Below are 24,880 nucleotides of genomic sequence, written 5' to 3' on the forward strand. Positions count from 1 at the left end.
TTGGTTTTAACAAACTTATCCCTCAGGTTTTTCCAAACTTTTACAAAAACTTTCCTCCTTTCCCACAGCTGTGGCAATTTCTAGCAAACAATTATTGGTCATCTGGTTCTCCATATTATCACGCATGGACGGATCATAAAGATGTCTGTACAGTACATGTTTCAGACAAAATCTCTTCAAAGTGTTTCATATTCAACTCAAATCAAATGCAGTGCCACGTGAACTGTTTGCTCGAGTCTCAAAACATTTCGTGAGCTCTGCCAGCCGAAATCATGTCGCGCCCAAAGCGAAAGTTCAATAACAGAAAGCTGATTGGCTATTGCATGTTGGTCTCATTTGTATTTGTAACCCCGCAAATAACAATTAGACTAGAGAAATAAAAAACTACAACACCGCGAAAACCAAGCAACAACAACCAAAAAGAATTGAAATTAGCATTAGATGTAGCGTTACATGGACATCGGAAAATAAGACCTGTGGAAAAATATTTAAGAACAGCGAATTTAAGACTTTTTAAGGCCTAAAATTTCTATTTTTAAATTTGAGACTTTTTAATACTTTTTAAGACCCTGCAGAAACCCTGTGCATAGGTTGTGAATAACAGGTAATAAAGTTGTTGAAAACATTCAGTTTGTTGCTCAGAGAAAATGTTTAGGAGCCGTGCGGGAAGTATGATTAGGGATGCAACAATTATAGATTTTGGTTGTACGATTATAATCTGAGGAATAATCACGGTTTCACGGTTATCATGATTATTATGCATTCATTAATTAAAATAAATGAATAAATCACACGAAAGCTCCTTACATTTTAATTTGTTATTTATTGCTACTCAGTAACCTACTAATACAGCACAAAATAATAATAAAAAACTAACTATAGACCATTTCTCTTTGGACTTAAAAGTGAAAAAATGTTTTTGGTATTTAAACAAGTAATAATTTTAGACTGAAAATAAATGACAGAACAATCAATGAATGAACAAACAAATAAATAAATAAATAAAAATGTATTTGTCTAATATAAATCTAAGCTACATATTATCTAAGTGTTTCCCTTTTAAAGAAATGTAGTCAAAGGCTGCCGAACCTCTATCTGAAAGGCACTTTTGTTCAACTTTATTACAAAATTGTTTGGTATTTTTGATTTAGTATTTTTTTTTCTGTTTGGAGTAGAAATGTGTAGGCTATATTCCATACAAAGTATTAAGCTGACTGGTCCAGTTCTTGTCATGTGACTCTAGGCGTGCTCGTGGCATTCTTTCAACTACAGTAGGTGCACCAGGAAAGCGTGAGTGCGATGCTTCATATAAACAAGTTGTGTGATTTCATTGGAAATAACGAACTTGTGTATGCAAAAGATGCAATATGTGACCAGCCCTTAGTTAATCGCCTCAGCCATAGTTAATCCAGTGTGCGTGGTGGACAAGGTTGGAACTTTAAACTAGCGCAGTTGGCATAACTTTGTTAAGCAATTTTGTTCTGTGCAGAAACGGTGTTGAGAAGCCTTTACGAATAATTAACATGATGAATTGAAGCACAGTTAACAGTGAAATTGGTTAATCGTTGCATTCCCAAGTATGATTTCCATGTATGTTTTTTCCCCCTCAAAGTAACGGCAGCCATGATATGAGCGCACTCGGCAGTGAATGTGAAACCAAACGCGTGCGCACATCATGTAAATGATCATATCGGTTTTTATAGTTATGATTACTACAAGCATTTGATGTTTTTTCAAAGTGTTGTGCATGAAAATAAATGTTTAACCATGTCAGGTCATCTACTCTAGCCTATAAAATGTTGACTAAAATGCAAGAGTTGAATCTGATAATGACAAATGTCTGATTTTACCAGTGAAAAAACTGGTCTAAAAATGTTGGCAATGACACATAATAATTCAACTTCAGAATTATGAATAGCTGTATTCTGATGTCTTCACTTTACTATGCATTAACAACCAGGACAAATTTAAAGTCTATTCAAGTCTACACCATTCCAAGTCTATGCAAAATTAAGCATTTTAACCAGCAGTAGACCTACACATACGCCTAATATTATTACTGTTGTTGTTTTACCATATGTTTGAGAATAACAATAATAACATCCTACTAATATTAACCTTTATTTTTACAGAATCGTGAGAAAACCGTGACCTTGACTTTAAGCAAAAAAAAAAAAAGTGATTCTCATTTTAGCCAGAACCATACAGCCCTAGCAGAGGTGAATTTTAAAAATGAAACATGCAGGTTGTTGTTGTTACTAGATATAAAAGTTCTCTGCGAGAGGCACTCTTCACACCTCGCTTGTCTCATGTTCTTAAAATCACTTACGAGCGTCTCATTCTTTACACTGCTGTTTTATAGCTCTTCATACACCGTGATCATGAGTAGGAAAGAACAGGATGTTTTGATGGCACTGAAAAAGTTCATGAACACATCAAAACCAATTTGGACAGACATTCTGTGTGATTCAATTAGAAGTACTTGAGATCAATACATTCTGATAATTAATTAAGAAGCTATTAAGAATCATTTCATAATATGAAAAGATATGAAAAGCCAGGAAGTAATTTCGCCCGTTAAAGATAACTGCATATTTTGTGCTTATGTTAACTGTAATTAAAACGGATTGTGTGATTTTGCCTGTGGCGAGGAACTGGTTTTATGAAAGACAGAGAGTGCATGTTTTGCTCAGAGCAGGGTTTCTCTCATCAAGAAAAGGAAAAACCAGAATGATCACAAAAAGCTTGTGGTGAGAGGAAATCCTGCAAGGCTACCTGTGCCACAGGGTTGCTTATATTTCAAACAGCAGTAACAGATTCTCTCAAATAATATTACTCCACTTTTTTTGTTGGCATCTTCAGGGTCATTTGTAATTATATTAGAAGACGCTTTGACAAATGAGGAAAACAAAAAACATGAAAGGCAAAAGTCATGGGAGAGCCTCATGCTTTTTCAAAGTGCATCAGATCAGCATGTTAGTGCCTCTTCTGCATATATAGTGTAAGGGTGTGTGTGGTTAGAATTAACCACTCAGCTTCTGTCTGGGATTGATGCCATGCTAATGCTAATCCCCTATTTGGCTCATCACACAACCAGTCCCTCTCACCCTCCAACACTTTCAATTGTATTATGCACACAGCAGTTTAAACTTATGATTACCTGTCATTCAAATAATCATTGAGTTAAAAGACTTTAGTTCATGTCATTTAGGAGTATGATAATTCAATAATCAATGTGAGCACACAGTGTGTCAATTTAATTATAAAATCAATTTATCGCCCAGCTTTTATATATATATATATATATATATATATATATATATATATATATATATATATATATATATATATATATATATATAATATATATATATATATATATATTTATATATATATATATATATATTTATATATGGTGATAAAGCTGGGTGATAAATTGACTTTATAAATAAATTGATACACTGATTATGAATTCATAGCTGTAATCATTGTAAAACATCTAAAAATGGAAAATATATCTGTCTATTCATCTGTATATATATATATATATATATATATATTATATATATATATATATATATATATATATATATATATATATATATATATATATATATATATATATATATATATATATATATATATATATATATAAAACAATGATTGCAGCTATGAATTTATAATCAGACTTCGGCTCATCTCTCTGACAAGTTTAAAAAGCAACAAACCCATATGGGAGACTTTTTTTCTTTCTTTCTGTAACCAAGAAAAATGTTCAGAATTATGTTTATGAGAAAATAAAGTAAACTCAAAGTACTACAGACCAGTCAGCAACCTGTCCATCAATGTGTGAATTTACCACATTCAGTAGAGGTTTTCTTTTAGCAACCATGTGACCAAATAAAACATGGTTGAGGGTTGACTATAGCCTTATTGACAGTTGATTCTTTTTATATTCTTATTAGGGCTGCATGATATTGTAAAAATTGTACATTGCGATTTTTTTTATTATGCGATATATATTGCAATATGAATAAGATTTCATCAGATGAGTTGAAAAACAGTTTGTAAAAAAAGCATCATTTTAGAGTGATTGGGATGATTTTGTAGGGGAGTGCATAAAACATAACAAATGATCTACAATCATAAATAAGTTCAATAAAGAAAAATATGAAAACTAAATAAACAGCCTTTTATTGTGTTCAGATGTATTCAGGTATACAGTGGATAATTAAATGTAATATAATCCTGTACGCTCTTCGTTTTATAAACAATTCAATAAAATTAATCGTTATTTATCAAAACTTACAAATAGTAAATTTTCTTATGGCTGAATGCTTTTAAAAGCCTCACACAGTCACAGGCCTCAAAAAAGACTTGCAATCATGATGTGACTTCTGCGAATAATCACATTGCAATATCGATGCTGAAACGATATATTGTGCTGCTCTCATTCCTATACTTGAATGGACTGGAAAAAAACACACACAACTTCATACAGTACCTATTACAACAGAGAACATACAGCATCATGATTTTATTAACAGACCGCAGTGTCTCACTATAGGTTCTGTCTTGCTCCTTGTGCAAAATTGATAGGAAAGGCAATAACCACATTGTGTCAAACAGTTCACATCAGGAATCTGCCTTAGGAAATGGAGAGTTTAGTTCTGTATCACATTACTCTCCAAGCAGCAGTGTGTTGAACTGCTGTGCTGGGGTGACAGAGGCTTGAGAGAAGGCCTCATGAACCTTGAATTCATCAGCTCAATATCTGCCAAGATAACCCTAACCCTAAACCTAAACCAAAATATATCATACTCCATGGATTATTATGGGGAGTAATATGATAACTGTGTCGGTGCATGTTAATGTGTACTTCAAGTCGAGTTAAAATAAGCATAAAAGAGAAGGTGGAGAACGGTTAGGCTGTTCACAAATAATAATCTGTGTTTATTTGCACATGCTGCCTGCATTGTTTTAGCCCTACTGCATATATAAGATAAGCAAACACATGCTGATTTACTGCAAACTAAAGTGGAGCAAGTGTTTAGCATTGGCCTCTGAGTGTGTGTGTGGGATTAGCTCCAAGCCAAACACATGACTCCCAACCTTTCAACACAAAGCCACCAATCAAAACGCACATGACAGAGAACTGAGAACTAATATCTGAGAATGAGAATGCTCATTCAGTCATGCTTTGGCATTTTTCATAGTTCCTCTTTTACTGTAAATCTGTATTTCAAAATGGTATCCTTTGCTTGTTTTATATTTTTTGTTTAGAACTGAGTGTTAATAAAATCCTGTAAAACTAACAGCTTAAAGCTACCAATTTGACAAAATCTGCAGCTGAATTAAACCTAAACCATCCCTATTACTTGCATGTTCAAACATTAGTAGAACCACCATAAAAGTACATGAGAGTGTTTCTACTCTGTCATCAGGCTGCTACTGGCAACAAACTGCTATTCTTTAGGAGGAACATAGTCTATCCGTCCATGTGGACCAATAAAATCCCTGGTCTGGAAAAATAAAAACATGTACCACAGAATTACCGGATTTAATCATATTTTGGGATAATACAATTCTATCATCTGACCTACATGACAAAATAAAAAACGTAAAATAATTCATGTTCAAACTGGTGTCCAATGACCCCCCAAATAACCAAAGGGTTCGACTTTCAGAGTGACAAGACAAGAAAACCAATAAACAACAGAATGTTTTTAACACACATGTATAGACAAATACATATTACCAAATTTAAATAGTTTATATTATACCATATGTGTATAGTTTAATCGAATGACAATAAATTCAAGTCTAAAATATTTCTTTTGTCATGAAGTTTGAAGAGAAGGCACAGTCAGAGGGTTTAAGAATGAATTTTAATCATAGCTTTCATCCACTAAGGAATTTGAATAAGGTGGGACCATGTAAATGGTTACTCTCTGGATAATCTCCCTTGCTCAGACCCCTACTTTACATGCCACTTCAACCTTTTAATCAATAATCTGATTCCCTAAGCCTCTTACATAGCTGGCATTAACCTCCTCAAATGGACCTTATTGGCTAATTATTGTACCTAGGGCCATTTTAGTGCTAAAATGCACCCGGCTTTCCTCTCAACTGGCTGTTTTGCATGAGCTGAAAGAGCTCGCTTCATGAGGATTAAAATGGACACGTGGCACTAAAATATTTCTGTTGGCATGCTGGCTAAGCTATTGTATGTTATACAGTCTGTTGTGAGATGTGGTCAATGCGGCCCTGCAGCCGGCATCTACTTATGTGTGCCCCTCTGTTGACAACTGCATCACAAAACAGTTGTGAAACCAATTATTCAATGACGGCTTTTCCTGGAAAATCGGCAGTAGGCGACAATGGCTTTAGCATAGTGGCAAACGCAAAAAGATTCTACTTCACAACAAGAGAGCCTCTTTGAGCCTTGTTGTTTGTCCAGTTCATTGCACCATGAGTAGGCTTGACCCTTCTCTCCCACGGATAGTCTCTGTGTAATCTATAAAGCTATTGAGCTCTGACTTTGAAACTCTTTTTTTCCTACTGTTCTCACTGCACTCAACTGTAACAGCCTCGAGAGAAACACAAGAGGCTAAGATTTCACCAACAAGCTCAGGAAACTCCTGAGTAACAGCATCCTAATTCAAACCAGCAGGGCTAAAGCACTTAGACAGAAAAACATGATACAACTTAAATTCTTGTCCAAGAAAGGCAAGCAATACTAATCACTGTTATCTGTCCACCTTGTAGCAATGAAATGTCAAAACCTTTGCCATTCATGTTCAGTTGTTGTTTTCATAGCGTAACTGTATTTGTGGGTAAACAAGACTCACCTGCAGCTCACACCAGGCAACTTCCACCCAGGTTTCCGTGTCCAGGCCTTTGTAAACCGTTTTAAATGCTCCTCTGCCGAGCTCGATGTCAAATTTTAGAAAGCGTCCACCAGGCGAAGTGGCGACGGCCTTCATCTCAGCCTCTTCTTCCTGTTCTCTATCTCTCTCCTTCCCTTTCAAAGTGGGCACAGAAATGCCGGCCTTATCATGATCCTGCGTGCCCTGAGTGCTGTCCTCACCCAAGGCAGCCGAGGCACTGGTGGGTAACTGCTGGGCTCCGCTGGTGAACACAGAGTCGGAGGCACAAAACTCGAGGTGAGGGGCGCTATGCGGGGCATCTGGGATATCATCCACCTCATCATCTTCTTCACAGATCTCTACACTCTTCCGGAAAAAGCGTTTGTTCTCCCGTTTCCGGCAAGGTTCGTGAGTCACTGGGGAGGAGGGCATGACGAAGGTCAGAGGTCTGACCGGTGCCTCCGTTTCTTTACAGTCCTCCACTCCGCCACCTCCTCCTCCTGCGCCCCATGCTCTTCTTTCCTGGCTCTGGGAGGAGGGTAAGTCAGATGGAGTGCTGTGCACCCTCTCTCTCTCACGGGCGGCCCTGTTCCCCTGGTCACTCTCCTCCTCCCTCTCTCCATCAGGTTTCTCTCCAGAGGACTCCTCCGTGGCAGTGGGCTCTCCTGGGTCTGTCGCCATGGCGATTGACCTTTCCCACTCCTCGTCCTCCTCCGCCGCCGCCCCCTCCTGCACTCTGGCTCTCTGTCTGTCCCCGTCTCTCTCTCTCAGTGATCACCCTCTCACCCTCTTATGAAGTTCCTCAGGCGTTCTTCCAGTGTTGCCAGCTGTCAGCGACAGGAATGACTCGCTCTTTTCTGTGGCACTTATCCTCCACGATCCCTCGAGTTCACAGGAGTATCAGAGAATGTGTACACTGCTAAAAGTATCCGTGTAGGTCACTTCAGCTATTGCTGTGTACTTTTCTTATCTCCATTTCCTACCAAGAGTTTCTTGTGGCTGGTTCAGCGGTGACTGAGTCACAGGTTAATGACCTTTGGTGAGTGAGGGGAGATTTTCAGGTGTATCCTATAGAAGAAAAACACAGGGAGCATTATTGAGGTTCATTCTAGCCATCTTGATTTCACAAACATCACGAAAACTCACACAAAGGGTCAAATTTTGCAAAGTATAATATACCCTTTTTTATCTGTCATTACTCCAGTCGCATGTGTTACATGATTCATTAGAAATTTCAAATGCTACTTTGGTGCTTAAGAAACTTTACTATTATTATTATTTTTATTATTATTAATGCTGCACTATTAAGTAATTTGGCAGAAACTGACACTTTAGGATTGTTAGGATTAAGTAAAAAAAAAAAAAAAAACTGCATTCATTTGAAAAAGAAATCAATAGTAACAGCATAAATCTATTTAGTGTAGAGCTGCACGATTTTGGCTAAAATGAGAATCACGATTTTTGTTGCTTAAAATCAAGATGATGATTTTCTCACGATTCTGTAGATGTAAAATAAAGTTTAATATGAGTAGCCTATTATTATTGTTATTTCTCATATATACAGTACGGTAAAACAACAATAATATTAGATCTAGGTGTAGGTCTATTGTTGGTTAAAATGCTAAATTTTGTATAGACTTGGAATGGACTTAAACAGACTTTAAAGTTGTCCTGATTGTTAATTCACAGTAAACAGATGACATCAGAATACAACTATTCATAATTCGGAAGTTGAATTATTATGTTTGAGACATATACTATTTTTTTCCACGGGTAAAACGAGACATTTGTCATTATCAGATTCCCTCTTGCATTATATTCAACATTATATCCACCTTATTCTCTGCGTACGAGTGGGCGCAGCCATTTGAATCATTTTGGCTCAAGACTTCCGGTCTCATTCACTTCCATTATTTATAGACGTTAAAAACAGCTCGTTTTGCTGCTTGGTGTTGCAAACTGATATTTTCTTATTATATTATTCTATTTTGTTTGTATTGTCATGCAAACACTTGTTTGTAGAGTAAGTAGTGTGACCGTTTTCTGTCGTTTATTATTCCTAGTCATTTCTCCCATAGGCAGCTGAATCGGAAGTTCTAAAATGCGCACACTTCCGCATTGAAAAATAAGGTCAATAGACTCAAAGTTACACTGACCCAGTAAACATTTATTTTCATGCAAATATATTGAAAATATAATTGGCTGAATCGTAGAGATGCTGGATAAAGATCGTGCGGGGGGTGGGGGGTGCTATTCGAATCTTTTTCCGTTTATCGGGCAGCCCCAATTTACTGTCACTTTTAATACCTTGCAGAATGAAACCATTAACTACTGCATTAAAATGAATGTTGATTATAACTTCATTTGGAAAGCATAATCCATTCCTGTTTATAAACGGTCACCAAAACCTCTTTAAATGTATATATTGCCAAAGGCACTTGTGTGAAAACAACTTATGTGAATCCATTAAAGTGATTAGTAGTCCATCTATATTCTAAACAAGAGCCCTCAAACACAGAGGGAAGTAAATGACTAATCCAGTAATTAATTAAGCATTGCAGAAGCATGACGGGTACCTGGTGCATAACAAATCGAAAAAGTGCCATTAAATATTAGCCATTAAAAATCTAAAGGAACTCAGCGGATTGTGATTGATTAATAATGAATGATGGCATAAAGGCCCTTTAGGGTTAAATTATTTAGAGGCACAGCAGATCCAGAATGAGTGACCATCACAGATCATCGCTAAGGGACCACGTGCAGTAAAACAGATTATTATTAATTGTAGCCAACAGTATTGCCCCAGATGGGGAGCATTACTGTCTCATGTGTACAGTGGGTGGATTTGCATTGTTCCTCTAGTAGTGTTCTCCGGGTGTATTCGGATACCGCAACACCTGACACGGCTTCTCACAAAATTCAAAAGGTTCTTTTGACCCATAAAACCTACTTCTGCCTCCAATCGCAATCTCAATCTCCCTCCTTTTCTCTCTGGTGACATCATTATCTTCAGCACTCCTCTTGTCATGCCCATCTGTCTTCTGGCAGGACGCATTCATCAGGCCAGTTTGCTACAAACAGGACGCTATTAATAACATGACTTATTCAGAGGTGGAAAAAGACGCTGCTTTCTCAGCAGTGAGAAAACCAAATGTTAACCTTTTTAATAGTCAGTAAAGTATTTAGTTCTAAATCTAAATTTATTTCTGCATTTGAATTGCATACAGACTTGATAAACCACTAAACTTCATGTGATTCATATTTATTTTTTATACTTTACTAAAGCCATTTTTTGTTCCTAAAATAAAAGGTAAAATAAATAAAAGTATATAATAAATAAAACATACGTAGATGTACTAAAAAGTAATAACATAAAAACCCACAACAAAATAACTGAAACTTTGATTTACTACCTTAAATTAAAAAAAAAAAAAGTAAAATAAAAAAAGTTGGTCAAACCAAGTGAAGTAGGTCAGACTATTTTAATGATGCCTTCTAATCTCATACATTTCCTGAATATTGCTTGTTCCACAATTAATCATTTTAACTATGTCCATATTTTTTACTTAATAAATTATTAGTATAACTATTTTTACCATGACCACGTCATGCTGATTGTACACAATTTAATGAATATGTTTAAAAATAAAATTATAATATGTCAAATTTCATATATATATATATATATATATATATATATATATATATATATATATATATATATATACACCTCAGAATTCAAACAAATACAAACAGTTAACAGGGCTAGAAATTTCAACCGTTTTGGACACTTGTGCGCCCGAAATTTATTCATGCAACCTCAAAATATATTTGGGAGCATTTGCGCGAGGGCATAAAATTGTTGCCGTGTGACCTGTTTTCACTGCAAAATGTTCACCGCATGCGCAGATTTATGAGACATTCACCCAGAACCCATCTTTGCACCTAAAAATGCCAAACGCAGTGCTCAGGAATGGTTTATTAGTTGACATGTCAACTTGCTGCAGTAAACAAAGCCAGCAATGCTTCCCCCGCCTTCAAATTCTGATTGGCCCACTGCTCTTGAACTGAACGCGAACGGATTGGTCAGCTGTCAAACGCTCAGTCAATGCCTTCCTACAGATGACAAAGAGCTACAGCTGCGAAAACGCAAAGGTCCTGATACGAGAAAAAGTAACAGACATTTTTAGAAACCACTTTTACAAATAATTTGTAAAATAATCTGTAACCACGACGTTACATATAATGGCACATCTTATTAGTGATCATGTGGTGAATGTTATTCTACTATATATAACACTTCCAGTGGGATAAAATCCGCAATGAAAAAGACTAAAGCCATTTACTGTAAAGTCTGAGGGATAGAGTTTACAGGTTACGGTGTTTGCCACACATTTTAAGATTGAGAGGTATTGCTATTAAGATGACGTATATAAAAATAATAAGTTATATGTCAATATCATCGGTACAATATCAGACACCACCTACGAGAACTCATTCACGTCCAGCAGTGTGTGTATAGGACCAGTGACTAGTGTTGATTTCAAATGCAATAACTTTGTTAATATAAAACTGTGTGTGCGACTAAATTTTGGCTGGTGCACCTAAATTTAGTGAGGATCAAGTAGGAGCAAAGTAAGGAGCACCAGTGCTACCAAGCAAAAAGGTTCATTTTGAGGCCTGCTCAATAATAAAACATTCAGCAGAGTAGAAATCTGACTCAGAAAATTGATATGCAACTTAAATAAATCAATTAAAATAATAATAAATATGCAAAGTCTAAAGGAGAACTAAAAAAAGAAATGTAAATGACAAAGTTCTGTGCAAAAGGACATTCAGCATTTGCGCTTATAGATTTCCTAAGGAACATCTTGAAATGCAGGTTTAGCTGGCGGCCCTGGTTCTCAGAAAACCACCTGCAGATAAAAGAAAAATGCAAACTGAAAGAATAGATTCCATCCGCCTCTTTCTCTCACACACCATTGCAAACACAAAATTTACAAAGCGAGTTGCTACAGTATGCTTGGTTACTGAGGTCCAAGTAAGCAAGCTAGTTCACCTTAGACTAGTTGTACTAGTTGAAATGAGCCACTCCTCTTAAACGGATCAATCCCTCCTATCTTAGATAATGACATGGCATATCAGGAGACAAATTCAATGTGTTTACCTTTTATTTTTGTCATGTTATGCATAATTAAAAAAAAAAGAGGGAGTTGCAACAGTCAAGAAATAATTTACAAAAAAATAAATAAAATAATAGCTGAGTGTGTATATAAAGACACGAAGCAACAACATCAACAACCCAGGAAGTGCTACTTTAAACACCAGCTTATTTGCCTGTGTCCTCAGGGCAAGGAGTTCCAGTGAAAGCTAAATACCGGACAGAGTGATTACAGAAAGTCACACTCGTCCAACAAGCACATCACTCACACACTCGCTCCTTAGCTCAATTACGATACACAATCACATATTATTCATTCACGGCATATATTATTATGAATATCATATCTATAAGTCTTAAAGACAAATGTGTTGTTAGCTCTGAAGTGGTTCATTAACAGTATTGTATAGGACTTTGCTGAACCCATTTGATGGTTTCAGGAGATTGTTGTTAGTTCCTCCTCATTTAAGTCGTACAAAGTTTTGTCTTTGTGTCTCATTTTTACATTGTTCTTTTTTTTGCTATAAATCAAAGTTTGTAAAGTTGTAATCAATTCAGTTTGGATCTTGTGCTTTTTTTTAATCCACAAGGGCAAAATACATGAAAAAACTCTGAACTCTCCTGAAATCTGCATGGTGAAAGTGGGCACTTCTATTATTCCAGTCTGCAGTGTCATGTGATCTTTTAGAAAATAGAGTAGTATGCCTATTTGCTGCTCTATAAACATTTCTATAAAAGCGTCTGTTGTATAACACTTTGGGGAAAACAATAATCCATTTTTGCAGAAATTCTTTGATGGATAGAAAGTTCAATATAAGTATGCCTAATAAACACAACTACAACATTGCAACACTATAAATGTCACTTTATATTACTGTCATTTTATTAATTAAATGGTGGCCTTGCTTAATAAAAGTAGTAAGCAATGCATAAGAGCAGTTCCATGCAAATGTCAACCTTGCCATGAAAAAAAAAAATAAGTTTTTACCAAAATAGCTAAACTGTTTCTACATTTTTTGTTAGAGCTGCACGATTCTGGCTAAAATGAGAATCGCAATTTTTTTGCTTAAAGATCACAATTTTCTCACGATTCTGTAGATGTAAAATAAAGGTTAATATGAGTGGGCTATTATTATTGTTATTTCTCAAATATATGGTAAAAAAACTATATTAATATGCAAGTCTACTGTTTATTCTCATGCACAACACTGTGTTCGCTAAGAAAGAAAAAAGCATATCAAATGCTTGTCGTAGCCTAATCATAACTCTATAATGCCATATGATTATTTAAATGTTGTGCATGCTTTCGGTTTCATATTTACTGCTAAGTGTGGTTCATACTTCCCGCGCGGCTCTCAAACAATCACTCTGTTTCACAAACTGAACATTATTTACAACTTTATTACCTGTTATTCACAGCCTACGCAGGTTCTGTTCACTAAAGTAGACTTCATTCACAGGCGCGCGCCCGCCCTTTCTGTGGTAACTGTTCATGGTCAGCAGCTCACGTTACGTGTAATATCGCGGCCGCGAATACATCATTACATGAAAACAGAAATGGTATTTTTGGGTGAATTATACCTTATAAATACAGTATGTGACTCTTTCAACACCATTTCAACACCATTGGTGTCCACGTTGCTGAACAAGGCATGTAAAACAATGTGAAGACCTGTGCAGCCACCTTTTCTTCTCTCCTGAACTTGAAAATATGATTGGCAGAATCGTAGAAATGCTGGATTAAGATCGCCTAGGGGGTCGAATCGAAATCTTTTTTCGATTAATTGTGCAGCTCTATTTTTTGTGTAAGCAAATATTTTACACCACTTTAAAAATGTCTCTGTCAATGTTTCAAACTACTATATTATACAAAATATATGTTGTATTTTTTGGTCACATCCACAATGCATGTTTAGTTCCTCATTTAAAATAAAAGCTGGAATTGTTCTATCACTTTTTTGTGCGTGAGTGTTTTCAGTAGGGCTGCAAAATTAATCCAAAAAGATCAGTAAGATTCAACCAATTATATTTTAAGGTCAGGGGAGAAGCATAAAGGCGGTCGCACAAGTCTTCGCATTTTATATACATTGCTCAGCAAATGTGAACACCTCCAAATGGTGTTGAAAGGGTCACATACTGTATTTATAAAGTATAATTCACCCCAAAATGTTGTTTCTGTCTTAATGTAATGATGTATTCACGGCCATGAAATCACACATGAGCTGATGCACTGTTTGTTTACTACCAACAGGACACATGCGTACCTACCAATGTAGTCTACTTTAGTGAAAAGAACCTGCATAGGCTGTGAATAACAGGTATTAGAGTTGTAAATAACGTTCAGTGTGTTGCACAGAGCGATCGTTTGAGAGCCATGCAAGAAGCATGATTAGCACGTGCTGTATGTTTTGTTTTTCTCTCAGAGTGACTGCAGCCATGATATCGGCGGACTCGGCAGTGAAAGTGATACCAAAAATGCAAACATCATTTATCGCATTTTAGAGTTATGATTATGACAAGCATTTGATATGTTTATTCTTTCATAGCAAACACAAAGTGTTGTGCATGAAAATAAATGTTTACTGGATCTGTATAATTTAATAATGACAAATGTCTCATTTTATCAGTGAAAAATGGGTCTAATAACGCTGCCAATGACAAATGACCAGCATATGTCTCAAAAATAACAATTTAAGTTTAGAATTATGAATAGCTGTATTCTGATGTCATCACTTTACTGTGAATTAACAACCAGGACATATTTAAAGTCTATTCAAGTCTACACTATTCCAATTCTATACAAAATGTTGCATTTTAACCAACAGTACACCTCGACATAGGCTTAATATTATTATTGTTGTTTTACCATATGCTTGAGAATAACAATAACAACACCCTACTCATATTAACCTTTCTTTTACATCTACAGAATCAATATCTTGATTTTAAGTGATTTTAAGAGTTATGTACCGATCAGGTTTTTTTGCCCTCGAGTCAGAGTCATTTGATTTTAAGTATCTACCGATACCGAAACCCGATTCGATACTTCTATAATACATTAAAAAAATAATAAAGAAGGGCAAAGAAACAGATCCAGGATGTTTCTTATTTTTATTTAATTCACCCTATTTTAACATTCAACAACTCTGTTAAGAAACAGAGCACTTCTGTGAGATAGCTTGAACAATCAAGTAATAAATAACATCAAGTCTTCACTTTTAAACTTTAGTGCAACAGTAAATATTTTTTTAAAAAATCGAATATAAAAACAAATAGCACCTCAACTTAAAATACCAGGCAGGCAATCCCAAGTTTACATATCTCACAGTTTGCTATAACAATATTGTCGTCATCAACTTTATAATATCTCCAGACCGCAGACATACTCGTGCTTTCCACTTTAAGCGGCTTCCATGTTCTACGTTGCCAGCCTTTAACCAATAGCGTCTCTGCAACAAAGTGATGTCATCATGCCGCACACGTTGCTGTTTCTGTGTGAAGTCAAGAATGAGGTCTAACTCTGTGCTACCGCATAACTATCGATGTGTTAAAAAATAATGTATATATACACATATATATTCGAGTCCTAATCGGGAGGTATTGTCCGATTGCGATCAAGTCTGAAACCGTGTGATCGGGCCCGATTTCCGATCCTGTGATCAGATCTGGACATCCCTAATTTTAAGCAAAAAAATAGTGATTCTCATTTTAGCCAGAATTGTGCAGCCTGAGTTTTCAGTGTCCAGAATATCACAAACAACGTTTTAATGTTGTACTTATTCTGCACATGATTTCCACAGAACCCAAAGCCATAATAGTCTATATTTGAGCATATACAGCAAGCTCCACATCTAGAGGCAGAATCCTCTCAACATAGCCTTAACTTGCCTGTGTAATTCAGCATGCACAGTGCTTTGGGAAAACCTGAATCTGACAAGCCCAGTCACCGCTGAGGATGTTTAGTTTGGTATACGAGCTCTGTTATTCTACATTCTCAACTGTCAGTGGAGCATGTGGGACTAATCATGACATACGGTTCAACCTCACCCAGATGTGTTGCTAATTTGAATATCCGTGCCTGTGATTTAATCCTCTTTGAAATGTGCAAACGCTTCCTGGGAGTATAAAAAGTCTGACGGGCCTTTAAATTGCAGCTCACACTGGACAAGGAGCTTCACGAATGTCAGATATCACTTCACATCCGAGCTCTTCTTCAACAACGGTACAGCTAATCAGTGCGCCGTTTTGTTAAAGCACTCTGACTTTCTCTCCCTCGGACAAACTCCGCTCCCACAGAGCTCTGAAACTCCAAACACAACAGGCGCTACACAAAAATCGAGCCCTCTCTCCCTCTCCCAGTTTTTTCATTGCTCTCTTCACCAGCATACACACATTAATCCCCTGGAACTGAGCAGGCTCTGCTGATTTACTGAGGCAGACAAAGAGGGAGCCAGGGACCGTAGTGTGTGTGTGTGTGTGTGTTTCAGGAGGGGGCAGACAGAAAGGTTTTGGGGGGTTGAGCTATGATGAAGCTGATGAAAAAAAAAAAGTGTGGATAAAATGGAGGAGGGGGGACAGGAAAGGATTGTGGGTAAGGGAGAGAGAGGACATCAAGGTTTTAGACAGCGAGTCGGGGGGAGACAGATAAGGAAGGAGGGGGGTTTGTGTTGAAATGGGTGGGAAAAATGTGTGTGAATGAGAACAAGAGAGGGAGATAATGGAGGAGGGGGTCGTGCACACACACACACACACACACACACACACACACACACACACACACAAAGAGTTGGAGAGATTTTCCCGAGATAAAATATGTGCTGGTGTGAGTGACAGCCAGTGACAATGGACAAAATTCCACCACAACAAAACCAACTGAAGTTTGGCCATGTGGGTGTGGAAGAGGTGTGGAGGAGAGTATGAGTATGATCAGATCTGCTAGGGCAAGAAATAAAAGGAAGGAAGGAAGGATGAAGTGAGTGTCACACAATGTTTCAATTGTAATTAGCTTTGGCAAAACAAATAGCGAGTGCTTTTTGTTGACAATGCACAGAGATTTCAGTTTTCTGCCTTCTAAAATGAACAGTGTAGTGTAGAAGAATGTATCATGACCTCCCCAATGTGTAAACAATGTCACACAAGTGATTATGAATTGAACATCACAAAGGTTTCATGAACATACATCTGGCTGATGAAGTGGACAAGGGATGGCACATAATTTTTAAAAGTCTTATGAAATTAAAATGAAGGTTTTATTTTAGATGTTAGTTTCAGTCTGTTAGTTTTAAGGATGGTTATAAGCAAGTAAGCTCCAAAAGAGTGACAAAATTTGCGTTTAAAAAGTATAAAACTGATATAAACATGTAAAGCTTGCAGTTTGTCACTTCCGCCTAAATGGATCAATGACGTCAACTCATCCTTCAGTTTCTCATCAAATCTTGACCAACCAAATACTCTCTAGTATCTGACATGCCCCGCCCCTTCATGGTTCTTCATATTTGCTTTTCATTTGATGCGTTTGATCTCAACCACTCTAACTGGCAGAGCTGTGATAAAACAAAAACGCTATTGGCTGTTTTTTTGGCTGTGGAGCAACTCAACCTTTTCTTTTTACAGTTGAGATTGTCAAACATACAATAAATAATACACATTTCAAAGCACTTCAAGGGACATGTAATGTAATATCACTATAAAATACATTAAGAAAACCAAAAAAAAAAAACCTGGTTGCAAAATATTAAAGTTAAAATTACACCGTTAAACAAATTAGGGGTGCCAATATTATTTATTTCTTCGGTGCACTGTGATGCAGATGCGGATAATACTATGGTGAGGGACACAAGCGCAAGCAATTAAAACCCAGAAACTCTGCACAATTTACTGCGTCTGTTTGCTGGACAGTCATTCACTGACACTGATGTTACTGCAGAACCCCCTATTTCACTGCTATGGAGAAAATGAAAGTAAACTCCATTTCTCTCTCTCACTGTGGCCCTTCTGATCAGCTGGCGTGGCGTTTCCAGTCCTCTTGGCTGTTATAGTGATACTTGTGGATCCAGACATCCAGAGCGAGTTTTCTTCACCGCGTTTATCATGGATCAGCTGTGATCCCCATGTCCCTTTATCATAGTCACTTTTCGGAAAACAGCACCAGCGTGTTCGAGCCAATCGCAGCCCTTTCTGTTGAGTGCATGACCAATGATAGTGGTTTAACAACTCGCTCGACAACACTCAAAAAGCAAGAGGGATAATATTTACATCTGTTTATTTGCTATATTATGCTTATGTTGTTCTGTGCATGTACTTGAGTTTTGTTTGACGCATTCAAAAAGAGTGTTTTCTCAGAGCAGGTTTAATTAAAGATACAGTTCATAGATCTGACAGCTTGTATTAAAGGACAATATTGTATTACAAATACACAAAAATTGTATTTATAAATTATTAATTTTTACTACAAGAATTCTTGTGCTGTGGTATAATATTAAATTGTTTATGAAAAGCATCATCAATACACTGTGATATTGAATTGAACTGAATTGATGACATGATAATCGTAACCGGACCATGAGACCAGTGTAGGTTCACACCTCTAAAACAAATAAAATACCGATTTTTTTTTTTTTAAAGTATAACATTTACACGTTCTATACTCGTTACACAGACAAAAATAACAACAAGAGCAGGTGTTGATGAGATGGTCATATCATAACCCAGTGCTCATCATATCAAACAGTTAATCCCAAAATAGAGAAACATATGCTCAGTCATTCACACAACTACTAAACATTGTCATGGAAACACTCATGACACTAACGTGATGCAATGAATATTTATCAAAACTAGATGCAAGAAAACTCTATCGTACATAATTGAAGACAAAAAAACTATAGTTTATTTATGGTTATTCATTGTATTGTATTAAGAAAATTTTTAAGCAGGTTACATATTAATACTGCAGTATTTGCACGTATAATACTGTTAAAATTATAGCCATATTTTACAGAAGGGTTATGTAGAATAAATATGGATTGTAGACAGTCAAAAAATGTTGAACTTGCACTACATAAAGAAAAATTCTGAAGTAAGTCAAAATCATCTTGAATGCCCTGGGGTCAATAAAATTAAGCGACAGGAATAAATTAGGGAATCCACCAATACTTCATTTCCATCAAGACAGAGCTTGTTCTCAGCCTGTTATCAGCTGGGTGAATGAGCATGTTGTAAACTGGCCACGTATTTCCACAGACCTGGGGAAAAAATGATGTAGCACCACGTGTTGTTTGCCTCATGATAACAAGTCTAAAAACTAACGTGACTTCCGTAGACGCTATCAGCAATTTCCACCTCAGCTTGGTTTCAGAAAGGCAAATCTTTAGGACCAGATTTGAGCTGATCCTTCCTTCCCAGAACGTCCTTTTTTTTTTTTGTTGAGGAAATGCAGTTTGAGATGGACACAGGGCAACAAGGGGTAAACCTCCAGGGGGCTTGAAAAAGTCTTTTTTTTATCTATTTTTTACATTTCGTATTTTTTCAGAGTGAATTTGTTTTTATTACGAAGGTCCCAGTGGTCTACATCAGCTTTAAACAGATTTTTGAGCCTATCATTAATTCAATTCAACTTTACTTACAGTATATACTGCTTTTACAAAGTAGAGTGTGTCAAAGCAGCTTAACATGGAAGTTCTAGTAAATTGAAAACTGGACTGACACGGTTTCAGATTCAGATTTCAGTTCGGTTCAGTTTAAATTTCACTACTGAAAACCAAACACTGAAGAACAAATCCATCCATGTGCAGCTTCACAAGTTATTTACTGATAACATATAAATTTGTGTAAATATACAATTATATTAATTTTTTATATTAATTTCCGTAATATTACTGAATAACATTCAACTGTTTAGATGATTTATGTACAATACAATTTTCTACAGTAACATTATCTATGGCTTTTAGTGGATGTATTATACAAGATACATCCAAGTTTTATACTAGTTTTCAACCTGTATGACTTTATTGTACACAACAGAATGCAAAAATCTATACTCTAAAAGTAAATGTTCTAAAGAGTCAGGATGATTAACATCAACAAAAAGCCATTTTAAACTGGACCCTCAGACAGTGGTGTCTGTCTTGAATTACTGAGGTATCTACATAATTTACAGCTTAGTTAAGTGGCAGTTCATCCTGAGATGAAAAGGTCAGCCTGCAGCGCAAAAAAGGTCCCACTATGACCGTTCGTTGTCTGTCATTTCTTTCTGATTGACACTAAAGGCAAGAATCATCAAATGTATAATTTGAGATTGTGGATCTGTGCTTCAGGCACTGATGCAAATAGGCTGGTTAATTTGCTGTCACAATTGATTTCTTTTTAACCAATCACAACCTCAATCCTCAGCAAGATTTAATGGAACTGATATTTCAAGGAAAGGCAGATTTTTATGATTCATAAAAACTATAATAATGGCTGTAAATGCATTTATTGCTAGAGCGAACCCAACATTCATTTTAAAGTAAAAAAAAAAGCTATGAGCAGGTGGATCCAGACAACAGACCAAACACAGTGTCAAGAAGACAGTAAATGTTACTAATTGCAATCTGGCGCATGTAAAAATCCAAGGTGTGGACTGCACTTACAGGGAAGTAACAGCTGGAAAGATGAAGACATCATTTTTTACTCCTCATCCTATTAAGCAACACCAAGAACAACACACAACAAACACTTTTGTCCAATCTAGGTCATGTGAAAGTGAGTGTCACTATGGTCACCGAGGGTAGGGTACACAATGAACCAGAAAAGAGGGTCTGGATACTGCTTCATACTTCATTTAGTCCATGATATAATCCAGGTGAGATAGTGGAATTGAAGCTCAATGAACGTGGATTACACATAATAAGTGGCTTATAATGTGCTTTTGAGGTTCATGGCTACAATAAGCTTCAGTTGTTTTATCCTGTCATACAATGTGGGTCAGATTACCATCGAAGCCGAGAGATTTTTAAACAATCGCTTATACACTAATAATCAGCAGAGATTTCTTAGACACACAAAGCTATTTAGAAGTTCAAAAAGCGACAGTAAGATATAACGATTTGGTGTGGAAATGTGGTATTTAATCAGATAACATAGCGGAATGCAGTAAAAACTGAATAAGCGGTTCAACAAGTAAAGTTATTATTTTTCTATATTTTGGATGAAAAAGTACTGCTGTACACCTGATGAAAATGCAATCTCAACTAGTGTGTGTCATTTAAAAAAAAGCTAAATATATAGACTATGATGTCTAGATCTTCTGTTTATCTGTTGTGAATGGAAAGGGTGGCCATGTTAGTTACTACACACATCCTGAAGCATGTGTGATGTTTGTTGTTTTCAGTCATTTCGCTAAAATATGAAAACGTGAGCTTCATCCGCAGATCAGCGGAGTTGCTTCACCAGCATTTACCAAGTAAAAACACTATCACCTTACACAATCTCAAGCGTCTTCATAAAACAAACTGCGAAAAAAGTTGGTACTGTGACAGAAATGTATTATGCAGCAGAAATATCCTCATGCAGTTTCTCTAAAAATAACAACTAAATACATCATTACATTAAGACAGAAATGACATTTTGAGGTGAATTATCCCTTATAAACACAGCCTGTGTCACATTTAACACCATTTAGAGGTGTCCATGTTGCTGAGCAACATATATAATGCATGCAAACAGAACAATGACCACCTTTACGCTTCTCTCCTGACCTTGAAAATATAATTGGCCAAATTGTAGAAAAGCAGAATTAAGATCATGTAGGGTCAAATCGAGATCGCGACCTTTTTTCGATTAACAGTGCAGCCCTAATATAAATAATAATAATAATAATTCTAACTTTGTTTTTAAAGAACAGTTGCTTCCATGATTAATATTTGATCAGGATGTATGTATTAAAAGTAAAACCAATTGTCTGCACCAATGGTGAAGTGGTTAGTGCGTCGACACATGCACTCCGGTGATCACGGCAACCTGAATTCGATTCCCACCTTGAGGTCCTATGCCAATCCTTCCCCTCTCTTTGCTCCTCATGCTTTCCTGTAAATACTCTCTACTGTCCTATCTATTAAAGGTGAAATTAATCATAGGTGAAAAGGGTGAAATTTAAAGGTGAAAATAATTATTTTAAAAAAAGTAATACCATTGCTAATAAAATATATTTTACACTCTAAATAAACTAAAAATACACAAAGCGTATAAAAAAGTACACATTACATTTAAAAAGTAAATATACTTACTAAGAATAATTCGTAAAAAAAAAAACTTAAAAAACAAACAGGTTTAAAACACAAACTATAAGAATCTTATCTTATTAAGCAGCTAAAAATCTCTGTCAGTAAAGAAACTCTTATTTGGTGTGAATATATAACGTCGTTCATAACGTTTTTTTGTATTAAATCTTTACTGTTTGTTACAACCTTGAACCTGTTTTCTTCTAAAATTGATATAAAAATTGTCTGTGAATCACATTTGTAATCATGGCATAATTATGTGCACAAGAATACCTTAAAACAGAGTAAACTGCTAGACTCTGATGACTGTCTCGTATTTTTAATTATGAAAAGGGAGGTCAGTCACATATTTCGAATTATGAAAAAGCAGGCCAAATCAGTTCAGGTCACGTGCAGTTATAGTTTTACATTTTGAGGGAAAATAAAATGTAGATCTGTAAAACAAACTCGACTCAGAAAACAAACAAAAAAGCTTGTCAAAATAAATTAGGTTGTCTCCAGTCTTTGAAGAGCATCGATTGCATTTTATTTTACAATTTCAACTATTCTATTGCCAATAAATCAAATCATTTAAAGAATCTGGTATCGACTTTCAAAGAACTAGGTACTTTAATACAGATTTCATCATTTGCGTCACTAACGTATGTAAGACAGATCTTACTAACGTTACTACAACATCGTGCTACTATTCAAACAAAGCCCCCAACCATAAGGCAACTATTACTACAGCTCTGACCAACAGTGGCCACTGCCTTAAGTTGAACACACAGAACTGAAGACATGGCAGCCAGAAAAACACACAAAAACGTGTACTTTTAGGTTGCAACCTGCAAACAGAAGGACCAGATTCGATAAATTGACTACAAGCCAAAGAAACCCTGTCAAACGCAGCATATGACATAATAATTCAAAGAGATAAATCAAGAGAACAACCGCCTGTCTGAACTGCACACTCAGTCTTCATTTACTCTGACTCGGTTAGCAAGACGGATGAAGAAAATAAAGACACCATAAAGACCACAAACTGCTTTGGATCTTAAGTGAAAAGCGCACTGAGAATAGGTGGAAACACCTTCATTTTACCGTCCAACCGCTAATTTCGCTCGTCTCGATCAGTCCGTTTGTATTTCAGCACCACCGCGTTGTTAGCATTTAAGCTATGTTTGCCAAGAATTTCAGTGTCTATGAAAGACAATACAGCTACCTAAAGATGTATTTTAATGTATAACGTTAATTTATATAACCAAAGACGAGTCTTTGGGATATCACAAGCTAATTATTATTTAGCACAACAGTCAGTCAATGGTACTCACCGGTGTGCTGCATCCTCTGTTCGTTATTTGAACTGAGGCAAGCCTGTCGAAAGGGTCTCCTAATTTAATGGGAAGACTCAACAGTTCGTCAGCATCTCGTCGGATATAATCGTAAATTGTAGTATGGCGTTGCCGGTGTTTACTCCTTTTCTCGGACGAGCGTGTGCTTCGCTTGTTTGAGCGGCGTCGTTAAATCCTGCAAATCCTCCTGGACACATCATCTGGTAAAAACATATTGCTCTCCCTTTCCGCCAGATTATCAGCACACCTTTCCGCCGGTGAATGTAACGGCGACGTATTCACAAGAAAACAGCGCGATACATCTTTATTTTACATAATTTACAGAGCAGCGTCCATCGCTGCGGCGTTCGCGGTAGTTCAATCGAGCACAATCGTTTCTCCTTTTTCGGTTAGAGACGGAGACGCGCGCGCGCTCGCTCGCTCGCACCGCGTGCTCCAACTATGCGCGCCGCCGCCCCTGTCTGACCACGCGGGGTCGCGCATTGTCCCAGTAATTCTGCTATAATTCAATTATATTTTAATAGGGTTGATACTTATTCCAATAAAGCGCATGCTTGACGTTATTTCTGTTTCAGGACTATTCTATTCATAGTCCTGTCCTCCAATAACATCACTTGACAATTCCCGTGTCCTTAATTATGAAAATTCACTATATACTTTTTCTCAATTTATTTTAATCTAATGTTATTCTTAAAATTGTTTAACTTTTGTTAGGTAGGCATTCTATTTTTGATGATCATTATTTTGTTTGACTTTATATTACGGTTCCCGCAGCACTTGCTTAAAAATGTACTGGGTTACTTTTCACTAGACACCAGGGATTAAAATATTATAACAAATGATATATAATGAATTTTTATTAAGACTAATTAATTGTAAAGTAAAATATCTAGAAGTTATAATTAATAATGAAGACTGTCATTTTATTACAAACTCTTCCTGCTGCTGCCCTCTAGTGTATAAAATCAGTAACGCCGCTGTCCATGGTGCTTGTTTGTTTGTTCGTTCGTGAACACGTGATCACAAACTGATGTACATGGTTTCCTGCGTAAAAATAAATTAGTGCAGGAAAACTAAGCTACACGTCACTTCCCTTGGAACAAACTCCACCAAAATAACCCACAAAAACAACAGTGTGTTGGTTGCTAAAATTAGGGCAGTCTATTCTAAAAGCCAACCAGTACTCTGGTCAAACACGAGGGAATAAACATGTGCGTGAGTTTATTATGAGATAAGATGTAATCCTTTAATATT

The 24,880-nt window shown here is 36.3% G+C and overlaps 1 protein-coding gene across 5 annotated transcripts in view; it reads right to left on the reverse strand.

Annotated features, from left to right (window-relative positions):
* The window catches only part of si:dkey-151g10.3 (serine/threonine-protein kinase WNK3), a 70,511-nt gene extending 45,782 nt beyond the window's left edge, over positions 1-24,729 (reverse strand). For all 5 annotated transcript variants that reach the window (XM_056448738.1, XM_056448739.1, XM_056448737.1 and 2 more), the window contains exons 1-2: positions 23,606-24,729; positions 6,852-7,937 (exon numbers count right to left, since the gene is read on the reverse strand). In XM_056448738.1, the coding sequence (XP_056304713.1) occupies positions 6,852-7,550 (699 nt within the window). In that variant the 5' untranslated portion in view covers positions 7,551-7,937; positions 23,606-24,729. The remainder of the gene's footprint in view (positions 1-6,851; positions 7,938-23,605) is intronic.
* Between the last annotated feature and the right edge of the window lie 151 nt (positions 24,730-24,880).

This window comes from Danio aesculapii, chromosome 23, assembly GCF_903798145.1.
Source record: "Danio aesculapii chromosome 23, fDanAes4.1, whole genome shotgun sequence".
NCBI classification, from domain to species: Eukaryota; Metazoa; Chordata; class Actinopteri; order Cypriniformes; family Danionidae; genus Danio; species Danio aesculapii.